Source organism: Nicotiana tomentosiformis, chromosome 1 (assembly GCF_000390325.3).
Source record: "Nicotiana tomentosiformis chromosome 1, ASM39032v3, whole genome shotgun sequence".
Classification (NCBI taxonomy): Eukaryota; Viridiplantae; Streptophyta; class Magnoliopsida; order Solanales; family Solanaceae; genus Nicotiana; species Nicotiana tomentosiformis.
Genome location: NC_090812.1, coordinates 153,683,770 through 153,705,619, shown reverse-complemented (window position 1 = coordinate 153,705,619; position 21,850 = coordinate 153,683,770). Strand labels below are relative to the sequence as shown.

Sequence of the window (21,850 nt, the reverse complement as noted above, 5' to 3'; positions counted from 1 at the left end):
AAAATTGCTAGGGAACATTTTTTTTATTATGAAAATTTTATCATAAACTAACTAGCTTTATGTTGTGCATCAATAAAAAAGAAGGAATGGATATCACATATTGGTCCCCTAAAGATTTTTGTCAAACCTAATAAAGACCGTAACAAACAGGGCAAAATAGAGTTGAGTATTTAGCCTAGTAAGTTTGGAATTGAGGCTCGACAAAAGGATTTAAGTTCGGAGCAAAAATCACATTTATCCATCCGGTGAAAACTAATAATAACGGTATCCACAAAATAAAGTAAAAATGACATCATGTAGCTATTTTTAAGCATTTTGTTTAAAATATATTCGCATTTTGCAATGTATTTCAAAATTAACTAATTTCGCTCAAACTTCAGGACATGACGTCCTAAAGTTTAAACCTCAAAATTAAAACTTCGTGACACCGTATCCTAAAGTTCAAAAATTGTGTCCTGTAGTTGGAATATGTCCTGAACTTTGAATTAACAGTTCAGAAATTCAGGACACTTAGTCCTGAATTTGAAATTAGCAGCTCAAAAATTCAGGATACTAAGTCTTAAATTTCCAAATTTAGGATACTTAGTCGTGAAGTCTTAGAGTTTAAACCTCAAAATTCAAACTTCAGGACATCGTGTCCTAAAGTTCGAAAATTGTGTCCAGAAGTTCGAATCTTATGTCCTGAATTTTAAATAAGTAATTCAGAAATTCAGGGCACTAATAGCATGTTTGGTCACGCTGGATAAATCATCTTATTTTGAGAAGTGCTTTTTTCAAAAGTGCTTTTGAAGAGAAGCAATTTGTGTTTGGCTAATCACTCTAAAAAGCACTTTTGAGCAATAATTTGTGTTTGGCCAAACTTTTGAGAAAGTGCTTTTAAGTATCAAATTACGAATAAGGACATGAATAGATTTACTTAATAGTTAATATTATAAGTAAATAAATAATCAAAAAAAATTGTTATTACATGCAATAATTAAATCTTTTCATTTTATTTAAGTAAAATATGAAAATAAAATTTAAAAGTACTTAATTCTTTTAATATAAGTTAAATATATTAAAAATAATTCAACAAATATAAAATCATTCACTCCTAAAGTCACTATATATTAGAAAGTTATCCTAAAAATAACAATAAATATTTATACATTAATATCCTAAGTATTAGGTTTAACGGTTATTTTGGTATATACTATATTTTGTTAAGGGTATTCTTGGTAAGAAAAAAAATCAAAACTCCTTCTGCTTTTACTTCTGGGAAGAAGCTACTTTTTTCTGCTTCTCAGAAACTGCTTCTGCTTCTTCCCAAAAGCACTTTTTTTACCAAAAAAAAAACTTGGCCAAACACCTCAAGTTAGGGGAAAAAAAGTGTTTTTTAAAGAAAAAAAAATAATTTTGGCCTCTTTAGAAGCTTGGCCAAACAGGCTATAAGAGTCTTGAAGTTTCAAATTCAGGATACTTAGTTCAGAGGTTTGGGTGAACTGACTAATCTTTAAATACATTGTAAATTTTGAATATATTTTAAATAGCGAGTTTAAAAGTGATTATTGCTGCACGTCACTTCAAAATAAACCATACAATTAATAACCCAAAACCAATCGTAACTGACAACAATTGTTAGCGCATAAAACCTAGCAGGAGACTGCTGACTCCTGAACACAAACTACAACAGCCGATAGCCCAAACTCTTACAGCCGCCTAACCTTCTTTTCCACTTATAATTAATAGTCAAAAAATTTAAAACCCTACAAAACCCCCAAAAATTCTTGAAACCCAGTGAAATACCCCATTGAAACTCACCCTCTTAGTATCCAAAAATCCATCATCCAACCATCTTCTCCGCAACCATCAAGCTCCTTCCTATTACACTATAAATAATAATTTCCTTTTTATCTTTTACAAACAACTTGAAATTTTCATTGATCCAATCTAAAAAAAAAAGTATGATATTGTGTAAGCAAAAATACTCATGATATAAGAAGAAGAACAAGAACAAGGTGATGTATACATTATACCCGCAGTATACACATTACATTAGTGTAAACTGTATATACACTTTTTATACATCATAGAACAATATATATATACTTTTTATACAATAATTTTAGGATAGCATATATACTTCAGACACACAAAAACACTAGGGTTACACTAATGAAACATTAGAGATAAAAAATGCAAAATACATAGTATATATAAAATTTATACATTCTATAATAGTGTATATGTATATTTTTTATACACTCTATGACAGTCTATATAAAATTTTTATAAGTACATTATTATACAGAATGTAATGCATATACATATAATAATGTATATACAACTTTTATATATTGTGTGTATAAATTTTTTATACGACATTACTTGTATCTTTTATCTTTAAAAGCTCAACCCACCACTGTATATGGAAAAATACGACATGACACGTGGCCACTTAAAGGAAGGACACGTGAAACACAAGATGGGGTGGCCATCGAACATAGGTGTTTCGCCTGTCACCGGAAGGAATAACAATCATAAATGGGGTATTAAATACTTTGCGCCCAGTAACATTTAATACAAAATATTTTGCAGCATTAAGGATGATGATCTGTTACAAGAAATTTAGCATTTATGTCCAACGTTACATATTCATCAATGACCTTCATAATTGACATTAAAGATGATATTGACACAGATAGACAGAGTTCGAGGGGCCGGTTTTTGCCCTACGAGCGGACAAAATGTCGTGGCAGGAACTTCCGGACAACAGACAGGTTCAACGTTGATAGAAGGACTGATCGTGGTCGGAACAACAGATCGTTGCAGGGTAGAGAAATCTCGGGGTCGCGAGATTCATCTTACCCAAAGTTATTAGAATATAACTTCAATGTCAGTGTCGTAGAGTTGGTGTCGGCCATGAAGAATATCAAAAAGGCACGATTCCCAAGACCTATAAAATCTGATCCCAGCCAGAGGGATCCCAATTTATGGTGTGAATACCATGGCACTAACGCCCACTGGATTGGGGACTGCCGACACCTCCAGGAAGAAGTGGCAACGCTGTTAAAGAATAGTCACCTCAGAGAATTCTTGAGTGGTCGAGCTAAAAATAATTATGGTCGGAACAGGGGCGACGCAGAAACCTCGAAAGCAGGAGAAGAACCTCCACGCCAAACGATCAACATAATCTTCGGAGGGAATGAAATTAACGGGGTCACTTTTTCGGCAGCAAAGAAAGTGTCGATAACTCATAGTAAGAGGCTTAGGGAAGACGATATCATATTCACGGACAAAGATGCAGATAGATTACTACTGCCGCACAATGACGCACTGGTAATTTCTTTAATTGTGTTAGATTTTAAAATTAAACGTATTTTAGTGGATCCAGGAATTTCAACGAATATCATACAATGGAGAGTACTAGAGCAAGCTAAACTCACCGGAAGAATTATCCCGGCAATGAAGCTCCTCGCCGGATTCAACCTCGTAAGAGTGACAACCCGGGGAGAAATTTTGTTGCGTACGAATGCTAAGGGAGTAATGAAGACAACAGTCTTCGAAGTGGTAGATGGAGACATGGGGTATAACATCATCTTCGGAAGACCATGGCTGCACGAGATGAAACCCGTGCCTTAAACATATTACCAATTCTTAAAATTTCCGACACCCGAGCGGATCAAACAGATAAGGGGTGTTCAATTGGCAGCAAGGGAGATGAATGAATGCAATTTCGGTCTCCAATAGAAAAGGAAAGGAACGTGTGGCATAACAATTACTGGAACCGGCACCTGCCCCAAACCTAGAGAAAGATAACCCGGGGACAGAAGAGTCGGAACAGTACCAGATTCCAAGATATTTTCAAGTACCGGAAGAGACGGACACGACGAAGTCCACGACAAAAGAACTGGAGCAGGTTGCATTGTTCGAAGAATTCCTAGAAAGGAAATGCCATTTGAAAACAGGACTGCACCCTGAGCACGTGTCTGCTTTTATTAAATTCCTTAAAATTAATGCCAATTGTTTTGCATGGTCACACGAAGATATGACAAGAATTCCAACGTAGATAGCCGTACATAAGTTAAGCTTGGATCTCAACATACCTCTAGTAAGGCAAAAGAAGTGCCATATTGCTGAAGCAAGGAATAAATTTGTCAAAGAAGAGGTAACTCATTTACTTAAGATTGGTTCAATCCGAGAGGTAAGATATCCGGACTGGCTAGCCAATGTAGTAGTAGTACCTAAGAAAAAAATAATAAATTTCACATGTGCGTAGATTATAAGGATCTTAATAAGGCGTGTCCAAAAGACTCATTCCCATTGCCAAATATCGATCAGGTGATTGATACTACGGCCGGGCACGAGTTAATGAGTTTTCTCGATACTTATTCTGGGTACAATCAAATCAAGATGAACCCAGAAGATCAGGAAAAAACTTTGTTTATAAACGAATTCTGGTATATATTATTTCAATGTGATGCCCTTCGGGCTAAAAAACGTCGGAGCCGCTTATCAACGGCTCGTGAATAAGATGTTCGAAAAACAAATAGGAAAGAATATGGAAGTATATATAGATGATATGCTCGTTAAGTCTTTGAATGCATATGACCGCTTGAAGTATTTGCAAGAAACATTCGACATCCTGAGGGAGCATAATATGAAACTTAACCCCGAGAAGTGTGCGTTCGGGGTCAGTTCGGGTAAGTTCCTAGGATTCCTAGTATCACAAGGGGAATTGAGGTAAATTCGGACAAAATCAAGGCCATAGAGGACATCCCGGATCAATTGTCTAACGTAAAATAAGTCCAAAGGCTCACAGGGAGATTGACAGCTTTGAGCAGGTTCATTTCCCGTTCATCAGAAAAATGTCATCGTTCACACTACTCAAAAAGAAAAACAATTTCGAGTGGACACCGAAGTGTCAACAAGCCTTGAAGGAGTTGAAGAAATATTTGTCAAGCCCTCTAATGCTCTCAAAACCAAAAGAATGTGAAACGTTTCTAGTCTACCTCGCGGTTTCAGAAATTGCGGTGAGTGCAGTTTTAGTCTGAGAGGATGAAGGTATGCAATCTCCCATTTATTACGTTAAGCCAAATTTTAACGGGAGAAAAAACTCGCCATCTACATCTGGGAAAGCTGGACTTAGCTCTCGTAGTTGCGGCTCGGAAGCTGAGGCCCTATTTTCAATGCCACCCGATAGCTATGGTAACTACTTTCCCTTTGAGGAGTATCCTCCATAAACCAGAGCTCTCGGGTAGATTGGCCAAATAGGCCGTCGAAATGAGAGAATTCTATATAAAATATAAATCGAGGACTGCAATTAAGTTGCAAGTCTTGGCTGACTTCATGGCCGATTTCAGTCCGGGATTATTGCCTCTAGCAGCCAAATAAGCAATAATGGTGTCAGAATCGACATCGGGAGTTTGGACCTTATTTTCGGATGGAGCTTCAAACATAAAAGGGTCCGGGCTCGGAATAGTCTTAATCACGCCTTTAGGGGAAACCTTAAGGCAAACTATCAAAACGATTCCTTTAACTAACAATGAAGCAGAGTACGAAGCTTTGATTGCAGGGCTCGAATTGGCCTGTGGGCTTGACTCCAAAGTCAGCGAAATCAAATGTGATTTGCAGTTGGTGGTAAATCAGGTCTACGAAATTTTCGGCACCAAAGAGGAACTTATGCAACAATACGTGGTAAAGGTTCAACCTTTATTGGCACGATTCCATGAGTGGTAAATAACTCATATCCCGAGGGAAGATAACACGGAAGCAGATGCATTGGAAAATTTAGGCTCGTCAATAGAAATACAAGGATAAGAATCACAGACGGTAGTAAAACTGATAAACTCAGCCTTGGACATAGATTACTGTAAGGTAAATTCGACTAGTTTGGTCTGGGACTGGAGAAATGAGATAATTGATTATCTCGAGCATGGAAAATTGCTCGAAGATCCCAAAGCATTAAGAGCGTTGCGTGCCAAGGCTGCACGTTATAGCTTCAAGAAAGGCCAATTGTACAGAAAATCCTTTCAAGGCCCTTTGGCCCGGTGCTTAGGAGCATCAGAAGCTAACTATGTCATGAGAGAAGTCCATGAAGGGATATGCGACAACCACTCGGGTGCAGATTCTTTGGTGCTGAAATTAGTTCGGGCAGGATATTACTGACCCCGTATGGAACACGATACCAAAAACTTCGTACGAAAATATGATAAGTGCCAACGCTACGCACCACTAGTACATCAACCGGCAGAACCCCTACATTTGGTTTCGTCCCCATGGCCATTCATGAAATGGGGGATAAACATCGTCGGACCACTACTACCGGCTCTCGGAAAGGTAAGATTTCTTTTAATTTTGACTGACTATTTTTCTAAATGGGTGAAAGGAGGTGCTTATCAGAAGATCGGAGAACGCAAAGTGGTCGACTTCCTGTGAAAAATTATAATTAGCAGGATTGGAATACCAAAAGAGATTGCATGCGACAATGGGCCGCAGTTTATCGGTGCAAAAGTTACAAAGTTCCTTGATGATTTGAAGATAAAGAGAATTACCTCTTCGCCTTATCATCCGAGAGCAAATGGTCAAGCGGAGTCAACAAACAAACAATTATACAAAATCTAAAGAAAAGGTTGGAAGCAACAAAAGGTAACTGGCCCCAAGAATTACCTGGAGTTCTATGGGCCTACCAAACAACGACCAAGTCAAGCACATGAGAAACCCCTTTTTCCCTTGTATACGGTGAAGAAGCTTTGATACCGGTGGAAGTGGGGGAACCAACCTTAAGGTATTTCCAGGCGAACGAAGAATCGAACAACGAAGTAATGCTAATCAACTTGGAGCTGCTCGAGGAACGCAGGTACTTGGCGCATGTCAGAATGGCGACCAAAGGTAGAGAATGAAGCGATATTATAATCGAAGAGCCAACCTCCGATATTTCAAAGTAGGAGACTTGGTCTTGAGGAAGGTAACTCAAAACACACGGGAAATCAACACGGGTAAGTTAGGCCCAACATGGGAAGGCCCTTACCGGGTTTCAGCTATCACTGAGAAAGGATCATACGAGTCGGAGAACCAAAACGGGGACAAGTTTCCTAACAACTAGAACGTGGCTCACCTCAAAAGATATTACTGCTGACGAACAACAGTCAAACGGAAAGTATGTGCTGCATTCTTTTTTCCTTCGTTCAGTTTTTGTCCCAATTGAGTTTTTCTGGCAAGATTTTTAATGAGGCAGTGATGGAAAGCATACTACAAAGATAACAGAGATAAGACCTTTGATAACAAGGCAAACAGACAAGCTTCCACTCAGGGATGATTAGATAATCTTTTCTTAAATAGCAAATTCCCACCAGGGAGTTAAGTTTGCTACCGAACGGAGGTTAGCCGATCGTTCACGAGCACAAACCACTAGATGAATGTTAGGTATTCTGTAACGACCCGACTTGTCGTTTTGAGAATTGACATTCCCTTCAGCAGCTTAAGGCCCCAAACAACTTTGTAATGTACATTATGACTTGCGCGCGCGGTTGAGTTTGGTTTTCGGACTTAGGCGTATGCTCGGAATTAGAGTTGGAAGTCCGTAGAACAATTCGATATATTTTGGAAAAATTAGAAAGTTGATGTGTGCTAATTATAATATTTTATGTGCAGACGAGGACTATTAATATGATGGATATCAATTGGATATGATAATAAGTGTACGAGGCATATTATAAGTAATGTGGGGTCTAAGGAGAGGCCTAAACCTAAGTCAAGTTGGAAATTTCATGATAGACTAAAATTTCAAATGACAAGACCAAATTTTGGACGAGCATATCTAGATATATATAAGTATTTATGTAATGGAAAACCTATTAAATGAAAGATCTTTGAGTCTAGTTTCTAACGCTTCAAACCGTTCGTCATTTGGACACTCATGCAAGAAGTTATGACCAAATTACCAAAGGCTAACAAAATTTAACACTACCGCACCGCCCCACGCGCTTCCCCATGCACTGTGCTTGTGGGAAATTCCAGAACGCTTTGAAGTTTCATTTCCAAAAACTTTTTGCACAGACGCCCCGCGCCCCGCAGCGCACCATGCGCCGCGGCTATACAAAAATGGGGGTTTTATGACCCGAACCCTATTTCATTTAACTTGATTGGGGTTCATTCTTGGGAAATTTCTAGTGTTTTAGAGAGAAGGGAGAGCGATTCTAAAGAGAGGAAAGGGGAGAACTAAATATTTCACTACTCTTCCTTGAATCAAACCTTGAAATCGCATCAAAGGTTTGCTAGAACTTCAAAGAGGTAAGAATTTCTTTCTCCAATCCTTCAATTTCGAAATCTAACTAGAAATGGGTAATTAGTAAGATGATTCTTGGATGTGAGAGTATTAGTTATACATGCTTGTACCAATAAGGTTGTGGGAAGATTGTTAAGTTCATATGGGTAAACATTGGGATGAAAAATAGTAGAAATCTTCAAAGACTTTAATTAAAAATTTGAAGGGCAATCCGATGTCGAAATTCGATAATTTTTGTATGGTTGAACTCGTATCGGAACGGGTGTTCGAATTTCATAATTTTTTTCGAGATTCGAAACGTGGGTCCCATTGTCAATTTTTAAAATAAATTTCGGATGTTAATACAGAATATTAGTAATTTCATATGGAATTAATTCCTACGATTCGTATTGAGTATATTGAATTGTTTGTGACTTGATTTGAAGCGTTCAGGCACGAATTCACGAGGAAAAGGTTTATTGGAATCTTGTATTTGGTTGCGAAGCGAGGTAAGTATCTTGCCTAACCTTGAGTGGGGGAATTACCCATTAGGCATTGAGTCTTATGTGGAAATTGTGTAATTGAAAACTATGTACGCGGGATGACGAGTACGTACTTGGTTTATATATTCAAATTATATCGGTTGAAATTCGTAGATGCCCTTATGTATTAAATTGGAAAATTATTGGAACTTAGTAAATCCTTGATTTGTCATGCCTCATTCATTATTTGTCAAATTTGTATTTTATATGATAATTTGGTGTTATTGTCACTTTGATTTTTATGTGAATCCCGTATTTTCGTTGAGTTGATATTTCCTGGAGAAAATTTCATTATGGATTAAAAGGAGGCATTAATCTATTTGCCAAAAAATTGGATTAAAGAAGGCGTTGTTCCTTGATGAATTACTTTCTAGTTCATGTTGTTGCAATTGGTATTGACTTATAAAGGCCGTAAATGATATTTGAGGCAAAGTGTTAAATTGTGAAATATTATTTTGTTGAGTTGTTCGCTCCCGGATATTTTTATTAAGATTTTTATGCACATTATGGCCGATCCATGGGCTCCTTATTGTGGAAAATGATATATTGTTGATTTCTGTGGCAAGTTAAAATATTTGAGCACTTGAGGTGCAAATTGCGATATGTTTTGATATTTGAGTACCCGATGTGCAATTTGTGATATGCTGTAATATTTGAGCATTTGAGGTGCAATTTATGAGATGTTATTATATTGGCACATGATATTTGTCACGGCCCAAACCGATGGGTCGCGACGGGCACCCGGTACCTTACTCAACCGAGTACCAATGTAACGTATCTTTCGTATCATACTATCATAGGTAATTGAGCCGGAGAGGCTGTCGTGAGATAAGTAGAATAAAACATGAGGAAATACTCAATATACAGTGACTCAACTTGATATACTGATTTATACATATGAGTACTGGCCTATAAGGCCATACCAGTATCCGTATACATGACATCTGTCTACAAGCCTCTAAGAGTACATAAATATCATAAAGGTCGGGTCAGAGCCCCGCCATACCAAACAATACATATTCAAATCATACTGACCAAATAGACAACTCCGGAGCAAGTGGAGTGCACAAACACCTTCTGCTGAGCTGATAGCCTACTAGGAGAACTCTCAACCTGTCTATCGGGATCTGCCGGCATGAAACGCAGCGTCCCCAGGCAAAAGGAACGTCAGTACAAATAAAGTACCGAGTATGTAAGGCATGACAGTAGTATATAAAAGACATGAAAGAAACATGGAGTAAAGAACTCAACCTGAAATTCTGAATAGCTTTGTGAATCATGAAAATTTATAATGTCATGCACGTGCGTATAAATGGCATACCATGCATAGGTATATGCGTTCATAACATCATTAAGCCTCTGAGGGCATCCCATAATATTATCTCGGCCACTGTGGGTAAAATCATCAACGTATACCAGCTGATCAGGTAGTGGTGCGTATATAACGCCATAACCTTTTCCCATATCACACACACACACACACACACATACACACACACACACACACACATATATATATATATATATAATATACGCATATATAACGCCTTCTGGTCATGGGTCAATGTACATGTATAAATGCATGAAATGCATAAGAAATACGTTAATAAGATTTTTCGAATACCATAAAATCAACATGCCTTTCGGACAAACTTTATCAAATACGTATTTTTTTGAGACCCATGAATAGAGGATATAATAGTAATTCATATGGAGAATCAGGAATATAGACACCCCTAGTATTTCTATGAATAGAGTCATTTATGAAAGTTGCGTATTTTGCTCGTTTCGTTTGTATCATTTGGATCATGCCAAAAGGAAAGAAGGGATAGCCTTAACATACCTTAACTCCGTTGAGTCCTTAATACCTTCCAAGAAATTCTTCAAACAACTCAATTCAATCTACCACATCATAAGGAGATTCAAAATCTGTGCTGAGTAAAGGCTAAGTCCTCAACTTAAACTAGTAGTTCGTTTACGTAAATTTGGATAGCATCTCCCCTATGACTAGACCCTCCTCCAATACCATATACCAACAATAACAAAATGTAAGCATTATTTTCCAACCTTATCTCCATCACAATATACCATAAAACAGCCCACACACCCTAGTCACTTCATAGATAAAACGACAACCAAAGTAGTGTCAAACAACTTAAAATAATATAACGACGAACGACCAGCCAACCATTCCGTCATTATATGGTGTTTCTCCACACTATTTGTCCTCCAAAACTCCATTAAACAGTATAAAAATATACAGCCCAAAGGCAACATGAAACAACCCACAAAACAGTCCACTACAAGTCAAATAACTCGAACTCACGGCTTCCGATCACCGTCCCGTGAGTTCTAACTCTTAGGAAATGAATTTATCAACATTCCTTGATATTTAAACACTTAAATACAGAAAGTACACATTTTCTTAACTATGAAGTACCTTTCAAAACTCAAACTACAAAGAAAAAGAGAGGCGATATAGCGATACTTACCTCGTATGGATCGTTTTAATGTTATCGCTTCCTTATTCCGTGCCCGGGATGATAATATTGTTTGAAGCTCTTGTATAGAGCTTAAGAGTAAAGTTAGGGGTGTTATTTGGGCGATCTCTCTGGAAAAATGGAGAAAGAGACGAGATGGGATGTAAATATCCCATTTTTTTAAAAGTCAAAAGGGTGTTACTTGGTACCCTATGATTCGCCCTTCTTCCAATGCTTATAACCTTTTATCCGGGTGTCGTATGAATGAACGGTTAAGTGAGTTGGAAACTACATTCCAAGACCTTCAATTTTGTATATAATATATTTTAAAAGACCTCATATAGCACACAAAATATATTTCTCAAAAAGCTCTATTACATGGCAAATCCTTAGTCAGTGTTTCCGCAACTTTAATCCGATTTTTCTCAAACTTCATATTTTCTATCCAAATATCATATATAGCCATATTATGACTTTAAAATCATTTAAACCATGATTAACAATTCTCATATTCATTACGTCACCTTGGGACGCACAGGGTGTAACAATCTTTCCCCCTTAGAAACATTTGTCCTCGAATGTTAAACTCCCAGAAATATATAGAAATTTTGGCAGAGTCTCCTCTGTAACGGTACTACTACCAACGTTTCACACAGAAAACCCAACAACACAAAGCCACACAGGGCCACAATCATCAATAACACCAATGGCCTCACACGACCAATAACAATATCTAACATAAGAATCAAGTACCATATACATACTTAAAGGCTGTGATGTCTCAGTCTGATCCTTCTCCGGAAGTGGAAACAAGTGAGAATACCTAGTCTTCATTTCTTCTTCAGCTTCCCAAGTCATATCCTCCACATTATTGTTAATCCAAAGTACTTTAATCGAAGTTACATCTTTAGTTCTTAATCTCCAAACTTGTCTATCTAGTATAGCAATGGGAGCTTCCTCATATGATAGCTGCTCTGTAACATGAACATAGTTAACTGGAATGACTTTAGAGGGATCTCCAATACACCTACGGAGCATAGACACATGAAATACTGGATGTACAGACTCCAATTTGGAAGGCAAGTTTAACTCATATGCTACTTGGCCTACTCTGCGTATAGTCTTATAAGGTCCAATGTACCGAGGGCTAAGCTTTCCTTTCTTACCGAATCTCATAACGCCTTTCATCAGTGACACCTTTAGGAATACCCAGTCATCTACCTGAAACTCCAAGTCTCGTCGTCAATTATCTGCGTAGGACTTCTAATGACTCTATGCTGATAATAGCCTTTCCCTTATAAGCCTAATCTTCTCAACTGCCGTTGTAGCATCTCTGGTCCTACTATGTTAGTTTCCCCAATCTCGAACCATCTTATAGAAGACCTACACTTTTGTCCGTAAAGAGCTCCGTATGAAGCCATCTGAATGGGGGAATGATAACTATTATTATATGCAAACTCAATAGGTGGAAGATGATCATCCCAGCTACCTTGAAGTCCATCACACAAGCCCGTAGCATATCCTCTAATGTCTGAATAGTACATTCAACCTGACCGTCTATCTGGGGATGAAATGTTGTACTAAGACTTACCCGAGTCCCCAATCCTTTTTTGAAGGACCTCTAGAAATTACCTGTAAACTGAGCACCTCTATCTGAGATAATTAGATATAGGGACACCATGAAGTTGTACTATCTCCCTAATGTAAAGCCTTGCATAATCCTCTGCTGAGTAGGTAGTCCTGATAGACAGAAAATAGGCTGCTTTTGTAAGTCTATCGACAATAACCCATATAGCATCGAACTTACATTGGGTACGAGGTAAGCCTATGATGAAATCCATATTAATCACTTCCTATTTCCAAGTCGGAATCTTTATAGCCTATAATAATCCACAGGGTTTCTGATGCTCAATCTTAACCTGCTGACAATTAGGGCACTGAGCAACAAATTCTGCTATATCCTTCTTCATTTCGTCCCACCAGTATATTCCCCTGATATCATGATACATCTTTGTCGCTCCTGGATAAATAGAATAATGAGAATAGTGAGCTTCTCCCATAACCTGCTGGCGCAACCCTGCCACATTAGAACACATAATCGACCTCGATATCTGAGGACTCCATCTCCTGCAATCTCAAATGATGTATTCTCCTTTTGAGGGGATGTATCTCTATAATGAGCTAGCACAGGATCCTCATACTGGCGTTCCTTCACTTCAGTTACTAAAGAGGATGTTGCCGTGTCCTAAATAGTAACTCTGGTATCACTTGAGTCCAGTAATCGAACTCCAAGACTAGCTAGCTGATGAATCTCATGGGCTATCCCACACTTCTCTAGTTGTAAATATGACAGGCTACCCTTAGATCTATGGCTGAGGGCGTTGGTTACTACATTCGCCTTCCCCAGATAGTATAAAATATCAACGTCATAGTCTTTCAGTAGCTCCAACCATCTCCTTTGGCGTAAATTCAATTCCTTTTGATTGAAGCTATATTGAAGGTGCTTATGATTCGTATATATTTCAACATGAATGCCATACAAATAGTGCCTCCGCATCTTTAGTGCATGAATCACCGCGGCTAACTCTAAATCGTGGGTCGGATAATTCTTCTCGTGCTTTCTTAGTTGTCTTTAAACATAAGAAATTACTTTTCATGGTCGTTCTGCCACTTGTTGCATGAATACATGGCTTATCTCATTGCCCACAAATACTGAAATTTCCTATAAATCATATGATCTCAAATATCATCTTTTGATTTTTTTTCCCGTTCATTAGCCACGATAGGTGCCACTTTCTTATGGAGTGCATACAATGTTGTAGTGAGACTGTTGTTACAAGATCATTTCTTCTTTATGTCACTATGCTTAAGTTGAAGCCTTCTTTCTTATGTCCTCAGCTAGTCTTTCTTTGTAGACTTAGGGGGGACCCTTTGACTTCTGTAAGGCCGCGATCTTATTACATCGTATACTCGAATGAATTTTTGACGTTCTTACTCACCTATAATTATCCTTAATTACTTACCTCCGTGCCCTTATGGTCGTAAGGTTGATTCTGAACTGAAATTTTAGGACTGTCTTCTCAGTGGCACCATTCTTTTTTTTCGTAACACTTATACGGTACCTTTAACAACCCCAACTCCTATCTGAATATTTCTCAACGATTATGATGTCATCATATTTGCGAGACTGAATTCCCTATGCTGGGTTTCGCTATGTTTATCTTGCACAACCTGCTGATTTGTCAGTATCCTCTTGTTTAGCCATGGCTAGGTTCTTCCTGAATCAACTACTAACTACACGTTAGTCCATTCTCATATCTATATTCTGCGTAATCTCTCTTGGGTTATATCCTTTTGTCTTAAATTACCCCGCACACTGGCTCCTTATGTATCCAGTGTTCATTTGCACTTATTTATCAATAACATCTAGTGATAGAACCCTTTCTGCCTCTCCCCGTCATCATGCTTACATAGTGTTCAGGAGTTGTATCATATCCGTAGGATCTGAATAAATGCAATCTCATTTAGTTTTTCTTTCTACCACATTCTTCCTTTACTATTCCATAGTTACCTTAACCACATAACTCCGACTTAATACCATATCATACCATCCTCCCCTTTTTAGGGGAGTACTAACATTTATTGCTATGAAGATTTACCTATAAATTTTTACCTCTTCATATTTAGCATCTTTTCACATCTTCACGGACTCTTACTTGCCTTACATTAACCCTTCTTTACCAGGGATAATTTAATTTTCTTACACACAAAGGTGACACCTAGTGTAACTTGCACACTTAGTCCCTTAAGCTTAACTCTGCTCACAGCGCTTGTTTTAGGGAAACGTCTTCCTGAATGATTTTTAAAAGTTATTCTTCTATTGTCCATTCAATTATCGCCTGGAACGCGATATTCTCACAATGTCAACTATTATCAAATCCTTCGGTCCCGAATTCATGTTCAGTTTGTCTTATTCACTTGCCTATACTAATTTCTATTACTCTGGGGGTCTAACTTTTCCTTCTGGTAATCATGTATGAGTCACCAACTCATTTCTCGAAATGGGGACATGACTTTATGGCTTATACTCTTTTATTGTCTCAAGGCTTGTAACTTCTTGTCTTTTCCTTCACTTGACTATAGAATCTGTAGTCTTGTCATGTTTTGATTTACCGTTATTATCCATTTATCACATCTTACTCATAATGCTTCATTTACTTTCTTTTTATTCTCCTGCTAATATTTCTATCTATCACCTTATTATGAAAACTTCTTCAAAACATTCTTTAACTTTTAGACCCCCTTGATTCAACTCACTGGCTCTTCGGGTCGCCTAACACTCTCTCTTTACTAGGGACGAGAGCCATACAAAGGTAAATATTAATCCCTTCTAGGATTCCAATACCAATCTTCTGAAATTTCTGAACATTCTAGTATTTATATCTGATTGTACTATTCTAGAGTGCACCATCTAGGTACCTCACAAGGAGAACCATTACCACGTTTGCAATATCCCTCGGAAATATGAGCTAATGATAACAATCCATCCACAATTTTGGGTTACTTTAACCCCAGCTGGATGCTGATATCCCATCCTTCTCTTAAATTATATATGTTAGCTCCCACATGGCATAACTGAAATGGGTGTTGTCAAGTGAATATATCTTTGTTATTGTTGAAAGTAACTCAGAATGCTTATATTTCTCTGCCTGAATTGTAAATACAGATAATCTTTACTAACTACGTACCTTGTATCCTTCTTCATCTAGCTTCTTTTACTTGTTGAAACTTGTATCTACCTTCTGATTCTCTAGTTACTTTTTACCATAGGGGTAGATAGATATTCATGCCTTAGGGCTCCTTATCAAGAGGCTCACACGTCGTAGTACACACATATCTACTAAAGGCCTTACATCTACTCATGATAAGCATGATGCAAGATCGAGTTCCTCTGACTCAACTCTTCCACAGACACATTCAATCTCATACCAACTGTCTTTCTGGATGTAGATGTCGTTGTATAATAAATAAAATAGAACTTAGGAGTTTGAATTTCTTACAACTGAGCTCTACCACACGATCTAGAGTAAGAAGAAAGAGTGACAATCCTAAATGCCCCGTAGCCTCCTGCTTATAAGTAAGGTGCACAACACACCCATAAACAAGACTCTACTAGACACGGCTTGTAGACTCCCTAGGACAGAACTGCTCTGATACCACTTTTGTCACGATCCAAACCGATGGGCCGCGACGGGTACCCGGTACCTTACTCAATCGAGTACCAACGTAACGTATCTTTCGCATCATACTATCATAGGTAATTGATCCGGAGAGGCTGTCGTGAGATAAGTAGAATAAAACATGAGGAAATACTCAATATAGGGTGACCCAACTTGATATACTGACTTATATATATGACGTACTGGCCTATAAGGCCATATCAGTATCCGTATACATGACATATTTCTACAAACCTCTAAGATTACATAAATATCATAAAGGTCGGGACAAAGCCCCGCCATACCAAACAATACATATTCAAATCATACTGACCAAATAAATAACTTCGGAGCAAATGGAGTGCACAAACACCTTCTGCTGAGCTGATAGCCTACTAGGAGAACTCTCAACCTGTCTATCGGGATCTGCGGGCATGAAACGCAGCATCCCCAGGCAAAAGGGACGTCAGTACAAATAAAGTACCGAGTATGTAAGGTATGACAGTAGTATATAAAAGACATGAAAGAAACATGGAGTAAAAAACTCAATCTGAAATTCTGAATAGCTCTGTGAATCATGAAAATTTATAATGTCATGAACGTGCATATAAATGTCATACCATGCATAGGTATATGCGTTCATAACATCATCAAGCCTCTGAGGGCATCCCATAATATCATCTTGGCCACTGTGGGCAAAATCATCAACGTATACCAACTGATCAGGTGGTGGTGCGTATATAACGCCATAACCTTTTCCCATATCCCATATACATATAATATACGCGTATATAATGCCTTCTGGTCATGGGTCAATGTACATGTATAAATGCATGAAATACATAAGAAATACGTTAATAAGATGTCTCGAATATCATAAAATCAATATGCCTTTCTGACAAACTTTATCAAATACGTATTTTTCTGAGACCCATGAACAGAGGATATAATAATAATTCACATGTAGAATCAAGAATATAGACACCCCTAGTATTTCTATGAATAGAGTCATTTATGAAAGTTGCGTATTTTGCTCGTTTCGTTTGTATCATTTGGATCATGCCAAAAGGAAAGAAGGGATAACCTTAACATACTTTAACTCCGTTGAGTCCTTAATACCTTCCAGGAAATTCTTCAAACAACTCAATTCAATCTACCACATCATAAGGAGATTCAAAATCAGTTCTGAGTAAAGGCTTACTCCTCAACTTAAACTAGTAGCTCGTTTATGTAAATTTGGGCAGCATCTCCCCTGTAACTAGGCCCTCCTCCAATACCATATACCAACAACAACAAGAACACAACAATAAAAAAATGTAAGCATTATTTTCCAACCTTATCTCCATCACAATATACCACAAAACAGCCCACACACCCTAGTCACTTCATACATAAAACGACAACCAAAGTAGTGTCAAACAACTTAAACAATATAACGACGAATGGCCAGCCCACCATTCCGTCATTATGTGGTGTTTCTCCACACCATTTGTCCTCAAAAACTCCATTAAATAGTATAAAAATATACAGCCCAAAGGCAACACGAAACAGCCCACAAAACAGTCCACTGCAAGTCAAATAACTCGAACTCACGGATTTCGATCACCGTCCCGTGAGTTCTAACGATTAGGAAATGAATTTATCAACATTCCTTGATATTTAAACACTTAAATACAGAAAGTAAATGTTTTATTAACTATGAAGTACCTTCCAAAACTCAAACTACAGAGAAAAAGAGAGGCGATTTAGCGATACGTACGTCGTAGGGTATTCCGTGCCCAGGATGATAATATTATTTGAAGCTCTTGTAAAGAGCTTAAGAGTAAAGTTAGGGGTATTATTTGGGCGTGCTCTCTGGAAAAATGGAGAAAGAGACGATATGGGATGTAAATATCCCATTTTTTTAAAAGTCAAAAAGGTGTTACTTGGCATCCTATGATTGACCATTCTTCCAACGCTTATAACTTTTTATCCAGGTGTCGTATGAATGAACGGTTAAGTGCGTTGGAAACTAAATTCCAAGACCTTCAATTTTGTATATAATATGTTTCAAAAAGACCTCATATAGCATACGAAATATATTTCTCAAAAAGCTCGGTTACATGGTAAATCCTTAGTAGGTGTTTCCGCAACTTTAATCTGATTTTTCCAAAACTTCATATTTTCTATCCAAACATCATATATAGCCATATTATGACTTTAAAATTATTTAAGTCATGATTGACAAGTCTCATATTCATTACGTCACCTTGGGATGCACAGGGTGTAACAATATTATTGCGAGGATTGTTAGGGTGTTTGCACGAGGTTTCTTCCATGCTATTGTTACTATTGATATATGAACATGTGGCATGACAAGGAGAGCTATATATGTGGGTTTGTGTATGTGGCAATACAAGGTGATAATATTATTGTGCGTGCGCGGCGAGACAATGCGGGCATTTACTTTATTATTGCGCACGTGGCGAGACAAGGTGGGCTATGTCGGGGATTGATTTGTGATGACTTGTGATGGCCTGGGGGAATTGTTGTTGTTGATATTTATGATTTGGAACTACGAGGCGGTACCTCGGGAGTGCCCTTTGTTGATATTTTTCTATGGCTGCACTTGCCTTTGGTTATTTTATTTTTCCGTAATATATAAATTCTTGTGTTCTTCTGTGATGTATTATTTAATTTTATTATGTGATTTGTATTCCTTGTTGTATTATGTTGGCTTTGGATCATTGTACATGAGATTTGAGTTGTTTCAAATAAAAGAAATTGCTATTATGCTTTAATTTAATAAATTTTACATCCAAATTAGTAGTCATCAGATGCTTCATTTTAATTGAAATGTCATTTTCTTCACCTAAACGAGTTCAAAAATAAACTCATTTCTTTGTTGATTTCTTACTTGGTTTAAAAATTATAAACTTACTTTATTAAAAATAAATTGATCATGAGGATCTTATATACATTGATATTTTGACACGTGAGTTGTCCGTGCGGTTATGAAAGAAATATAGGCATGAGGTGCCGGGAAAATATGATAATTTTATTATTGACACGTGAGTTGTCCGTGCGGCTATGAAAGAAATATGGGCATGAGGTGCCGGAGAAATATGATAATGGAAATATGAAAGTGGGCTGAGACCCGTAATTTTTATGATTGTGAAATGAGGTGTCACGTGGTGACTTTTATTCAAAAGAAGTATATTCGAAAGATATTTATCTTAAAGAATTATATGTGAAGGATTTATATTTTAAGGACTTGATTAATTGGTTGTACTTGTGTTCCTTATTCGTTTGAGCAATAATTATGATGTTCTTGTTGCCTTGTTGTTTATATCACTGGTTTAATTTGTTGTTATCATTGCTAGTTGTTTTCCAGTACTATTGTATACTGCTATATTACACATGTTATTTGACTAGTGAGTGTCTTGACTGCACCTCGTCACTACTCCACCGAGATTAGTCTTGATACTTACTAGGTACCGACCGTGGTGTACTCATACTACACTTTTGTAAATTTTTGTGGAGAGCCAGGTACTGGAGATATCAGATTCAGACAGAGATTAGAGTATGATCACAAGGACTCAAGGTAGGACTGCTTGGTCTTCGCAGTCCCTTGGAGTCTTTACATTTTATTGTACTGTTAATTTCTTATTCGAACAATATTGTATATTCGATCCTTGAAATCAATGCATGTACTCAGTTAGAGTTCGTGACTCAGTATTACTAGTCGTGGGAAGGTGTTATAATTATTTCCGTTGTTGGTTTCGATGATCTACTCCAAAACAAAAATAGCTTGAATTGTTATTATGATCGACTTACTTAGTCTTAGAGACTAAGTGTCATCACGACACTTGTGGTGGGATTTTTGGGTCGTGACATATTCTTTCGTTCGATAGCATGGGTTCCAAATGGGAAACAAGATATGTTGCCGAGTGAAGGATTACCTAGCAATTCATTGGTGGGATCTTTGAAGATACAAGACTTCCAGTATACCAATTCACATTCTTCGCATTCGAACACTGGGGGAAAATGATATGAGGTTACGGAAACACTTAATGCCACGTCAACCGGTGAACGAAAATCCGGAACAGAATATATCATCCGGACTGGGGACTGTGCAACCAGCCCAGTAGATAACAAGTTGTACAAGATAACCACAAGTCATGTCAATTTCTTTATAGCCACAAGTCATGTCAATCTCCTTTCTAAATAGCAAAATACTTATGTACTTTTGCAAATAGAAGGAATTAAATGAAATCAAATAATTTTGTTTTTATCTTGTTTCTTGTCTGAACGATGAGTTAATTTTACCATTTGAAAGTTAAACAAGTATTTCAAATGATTGTGCTGTAATGAACAGGAGACGTCCTCTTCAAGAGCGCCGTAAACATAAGAGGGCCCTCTCTTATAAAAATCTTCATGTTAAAGGGTTGGTTCCGAAAGAATCAATGCCCGGAATCCATAGTATCATCGGGGAAAAATACACCCAAAGCCGCATACGAAAAAGACACAAAAAAAACTAGACTTGCACAAATACTTATCAAAGCCCTCATGTAAAAGGGATAATTCTCGGAACCAAAATGCTTCGAAGAAAAAGTATCTGAGATTACACATAATAAAGCGCGAACAGAACAACATGTGCAAAATACTTGAGCAAGTACGAAATTTAAAGACTTGCATGAATATTCAAACGAAAGTAAGACTCAAACGATACTTGAGAAAAAAAATATGTTTTTATTTATAAGGACGCATCAAAATAATAGAGGCACAAAATAGAAAAAGAAATAAAAAGCTAAACTGCAGCGTCTCCGGAATTAGGAGGAAGAGAAGTATCCACAACCCCGGGAGAAGTAGATGGTTCCACTGATGGCTCAACATTTTACCTAGCTTGGTCTTTGGCATCATCACCTTCCGATCCCTCTACAGTTTTCGAAAACTCAGAACCGGAATCAGAAGAACCTGGAGCGTCATACTGCGCCAGGAGTCCATTCTTTGCAGCCAACTCAAGCTTTCTAGCCTTATCAATTTTGACATCAATGTTAATGATACCGGTCTTGTCCTCTTCCAGGGTTTTTATCCTCATATTATAGATGGAATAAGAGTTTTCAACAATGAGGGAAGTCACTCGGTGCTTGATTTCTTCTTTGAGTTGAATAACTTAGGCGAAAAGGTTTTCCTGAGAGGACCTAGCATATTTGAGACTGATGTTGAGCTCACGGACAATTGAAATAAAGAGTCTATTATGCTCAATGGTTTTCCTGTATTTCTCTTCCAACTGAGCATGTTTCGCCACCACATCATCAAGCTCTTCACTTTTGGATTTTAAGGCTGCTTCCAAATTAATCACTCTTTCAGTGGAAGCAGCTT

General features: G+C 37.5%; 1 protein-coding gene across 1 annotated transcript; it reads left to right on the top strand.

Annotated features, from left to right (window-relative positions):
* Window positions 1-2,640: 2,640 nt before the first annotated feature.
* LOC138891628 (uncharacterized) lies at window positions 2,641-3,621 on the top strand. Its single transcript, XM_070175260.1, has one exon. It carries the CDS (start codon window positions 2,641-2,643, stop codon window positions 3,619-3,621), a length of 981 nt encoding a protein of 326 aa, XP_070031361.1.
* Window positions 3,622-21,850: the final 18,229 nt, after the last annotated feature.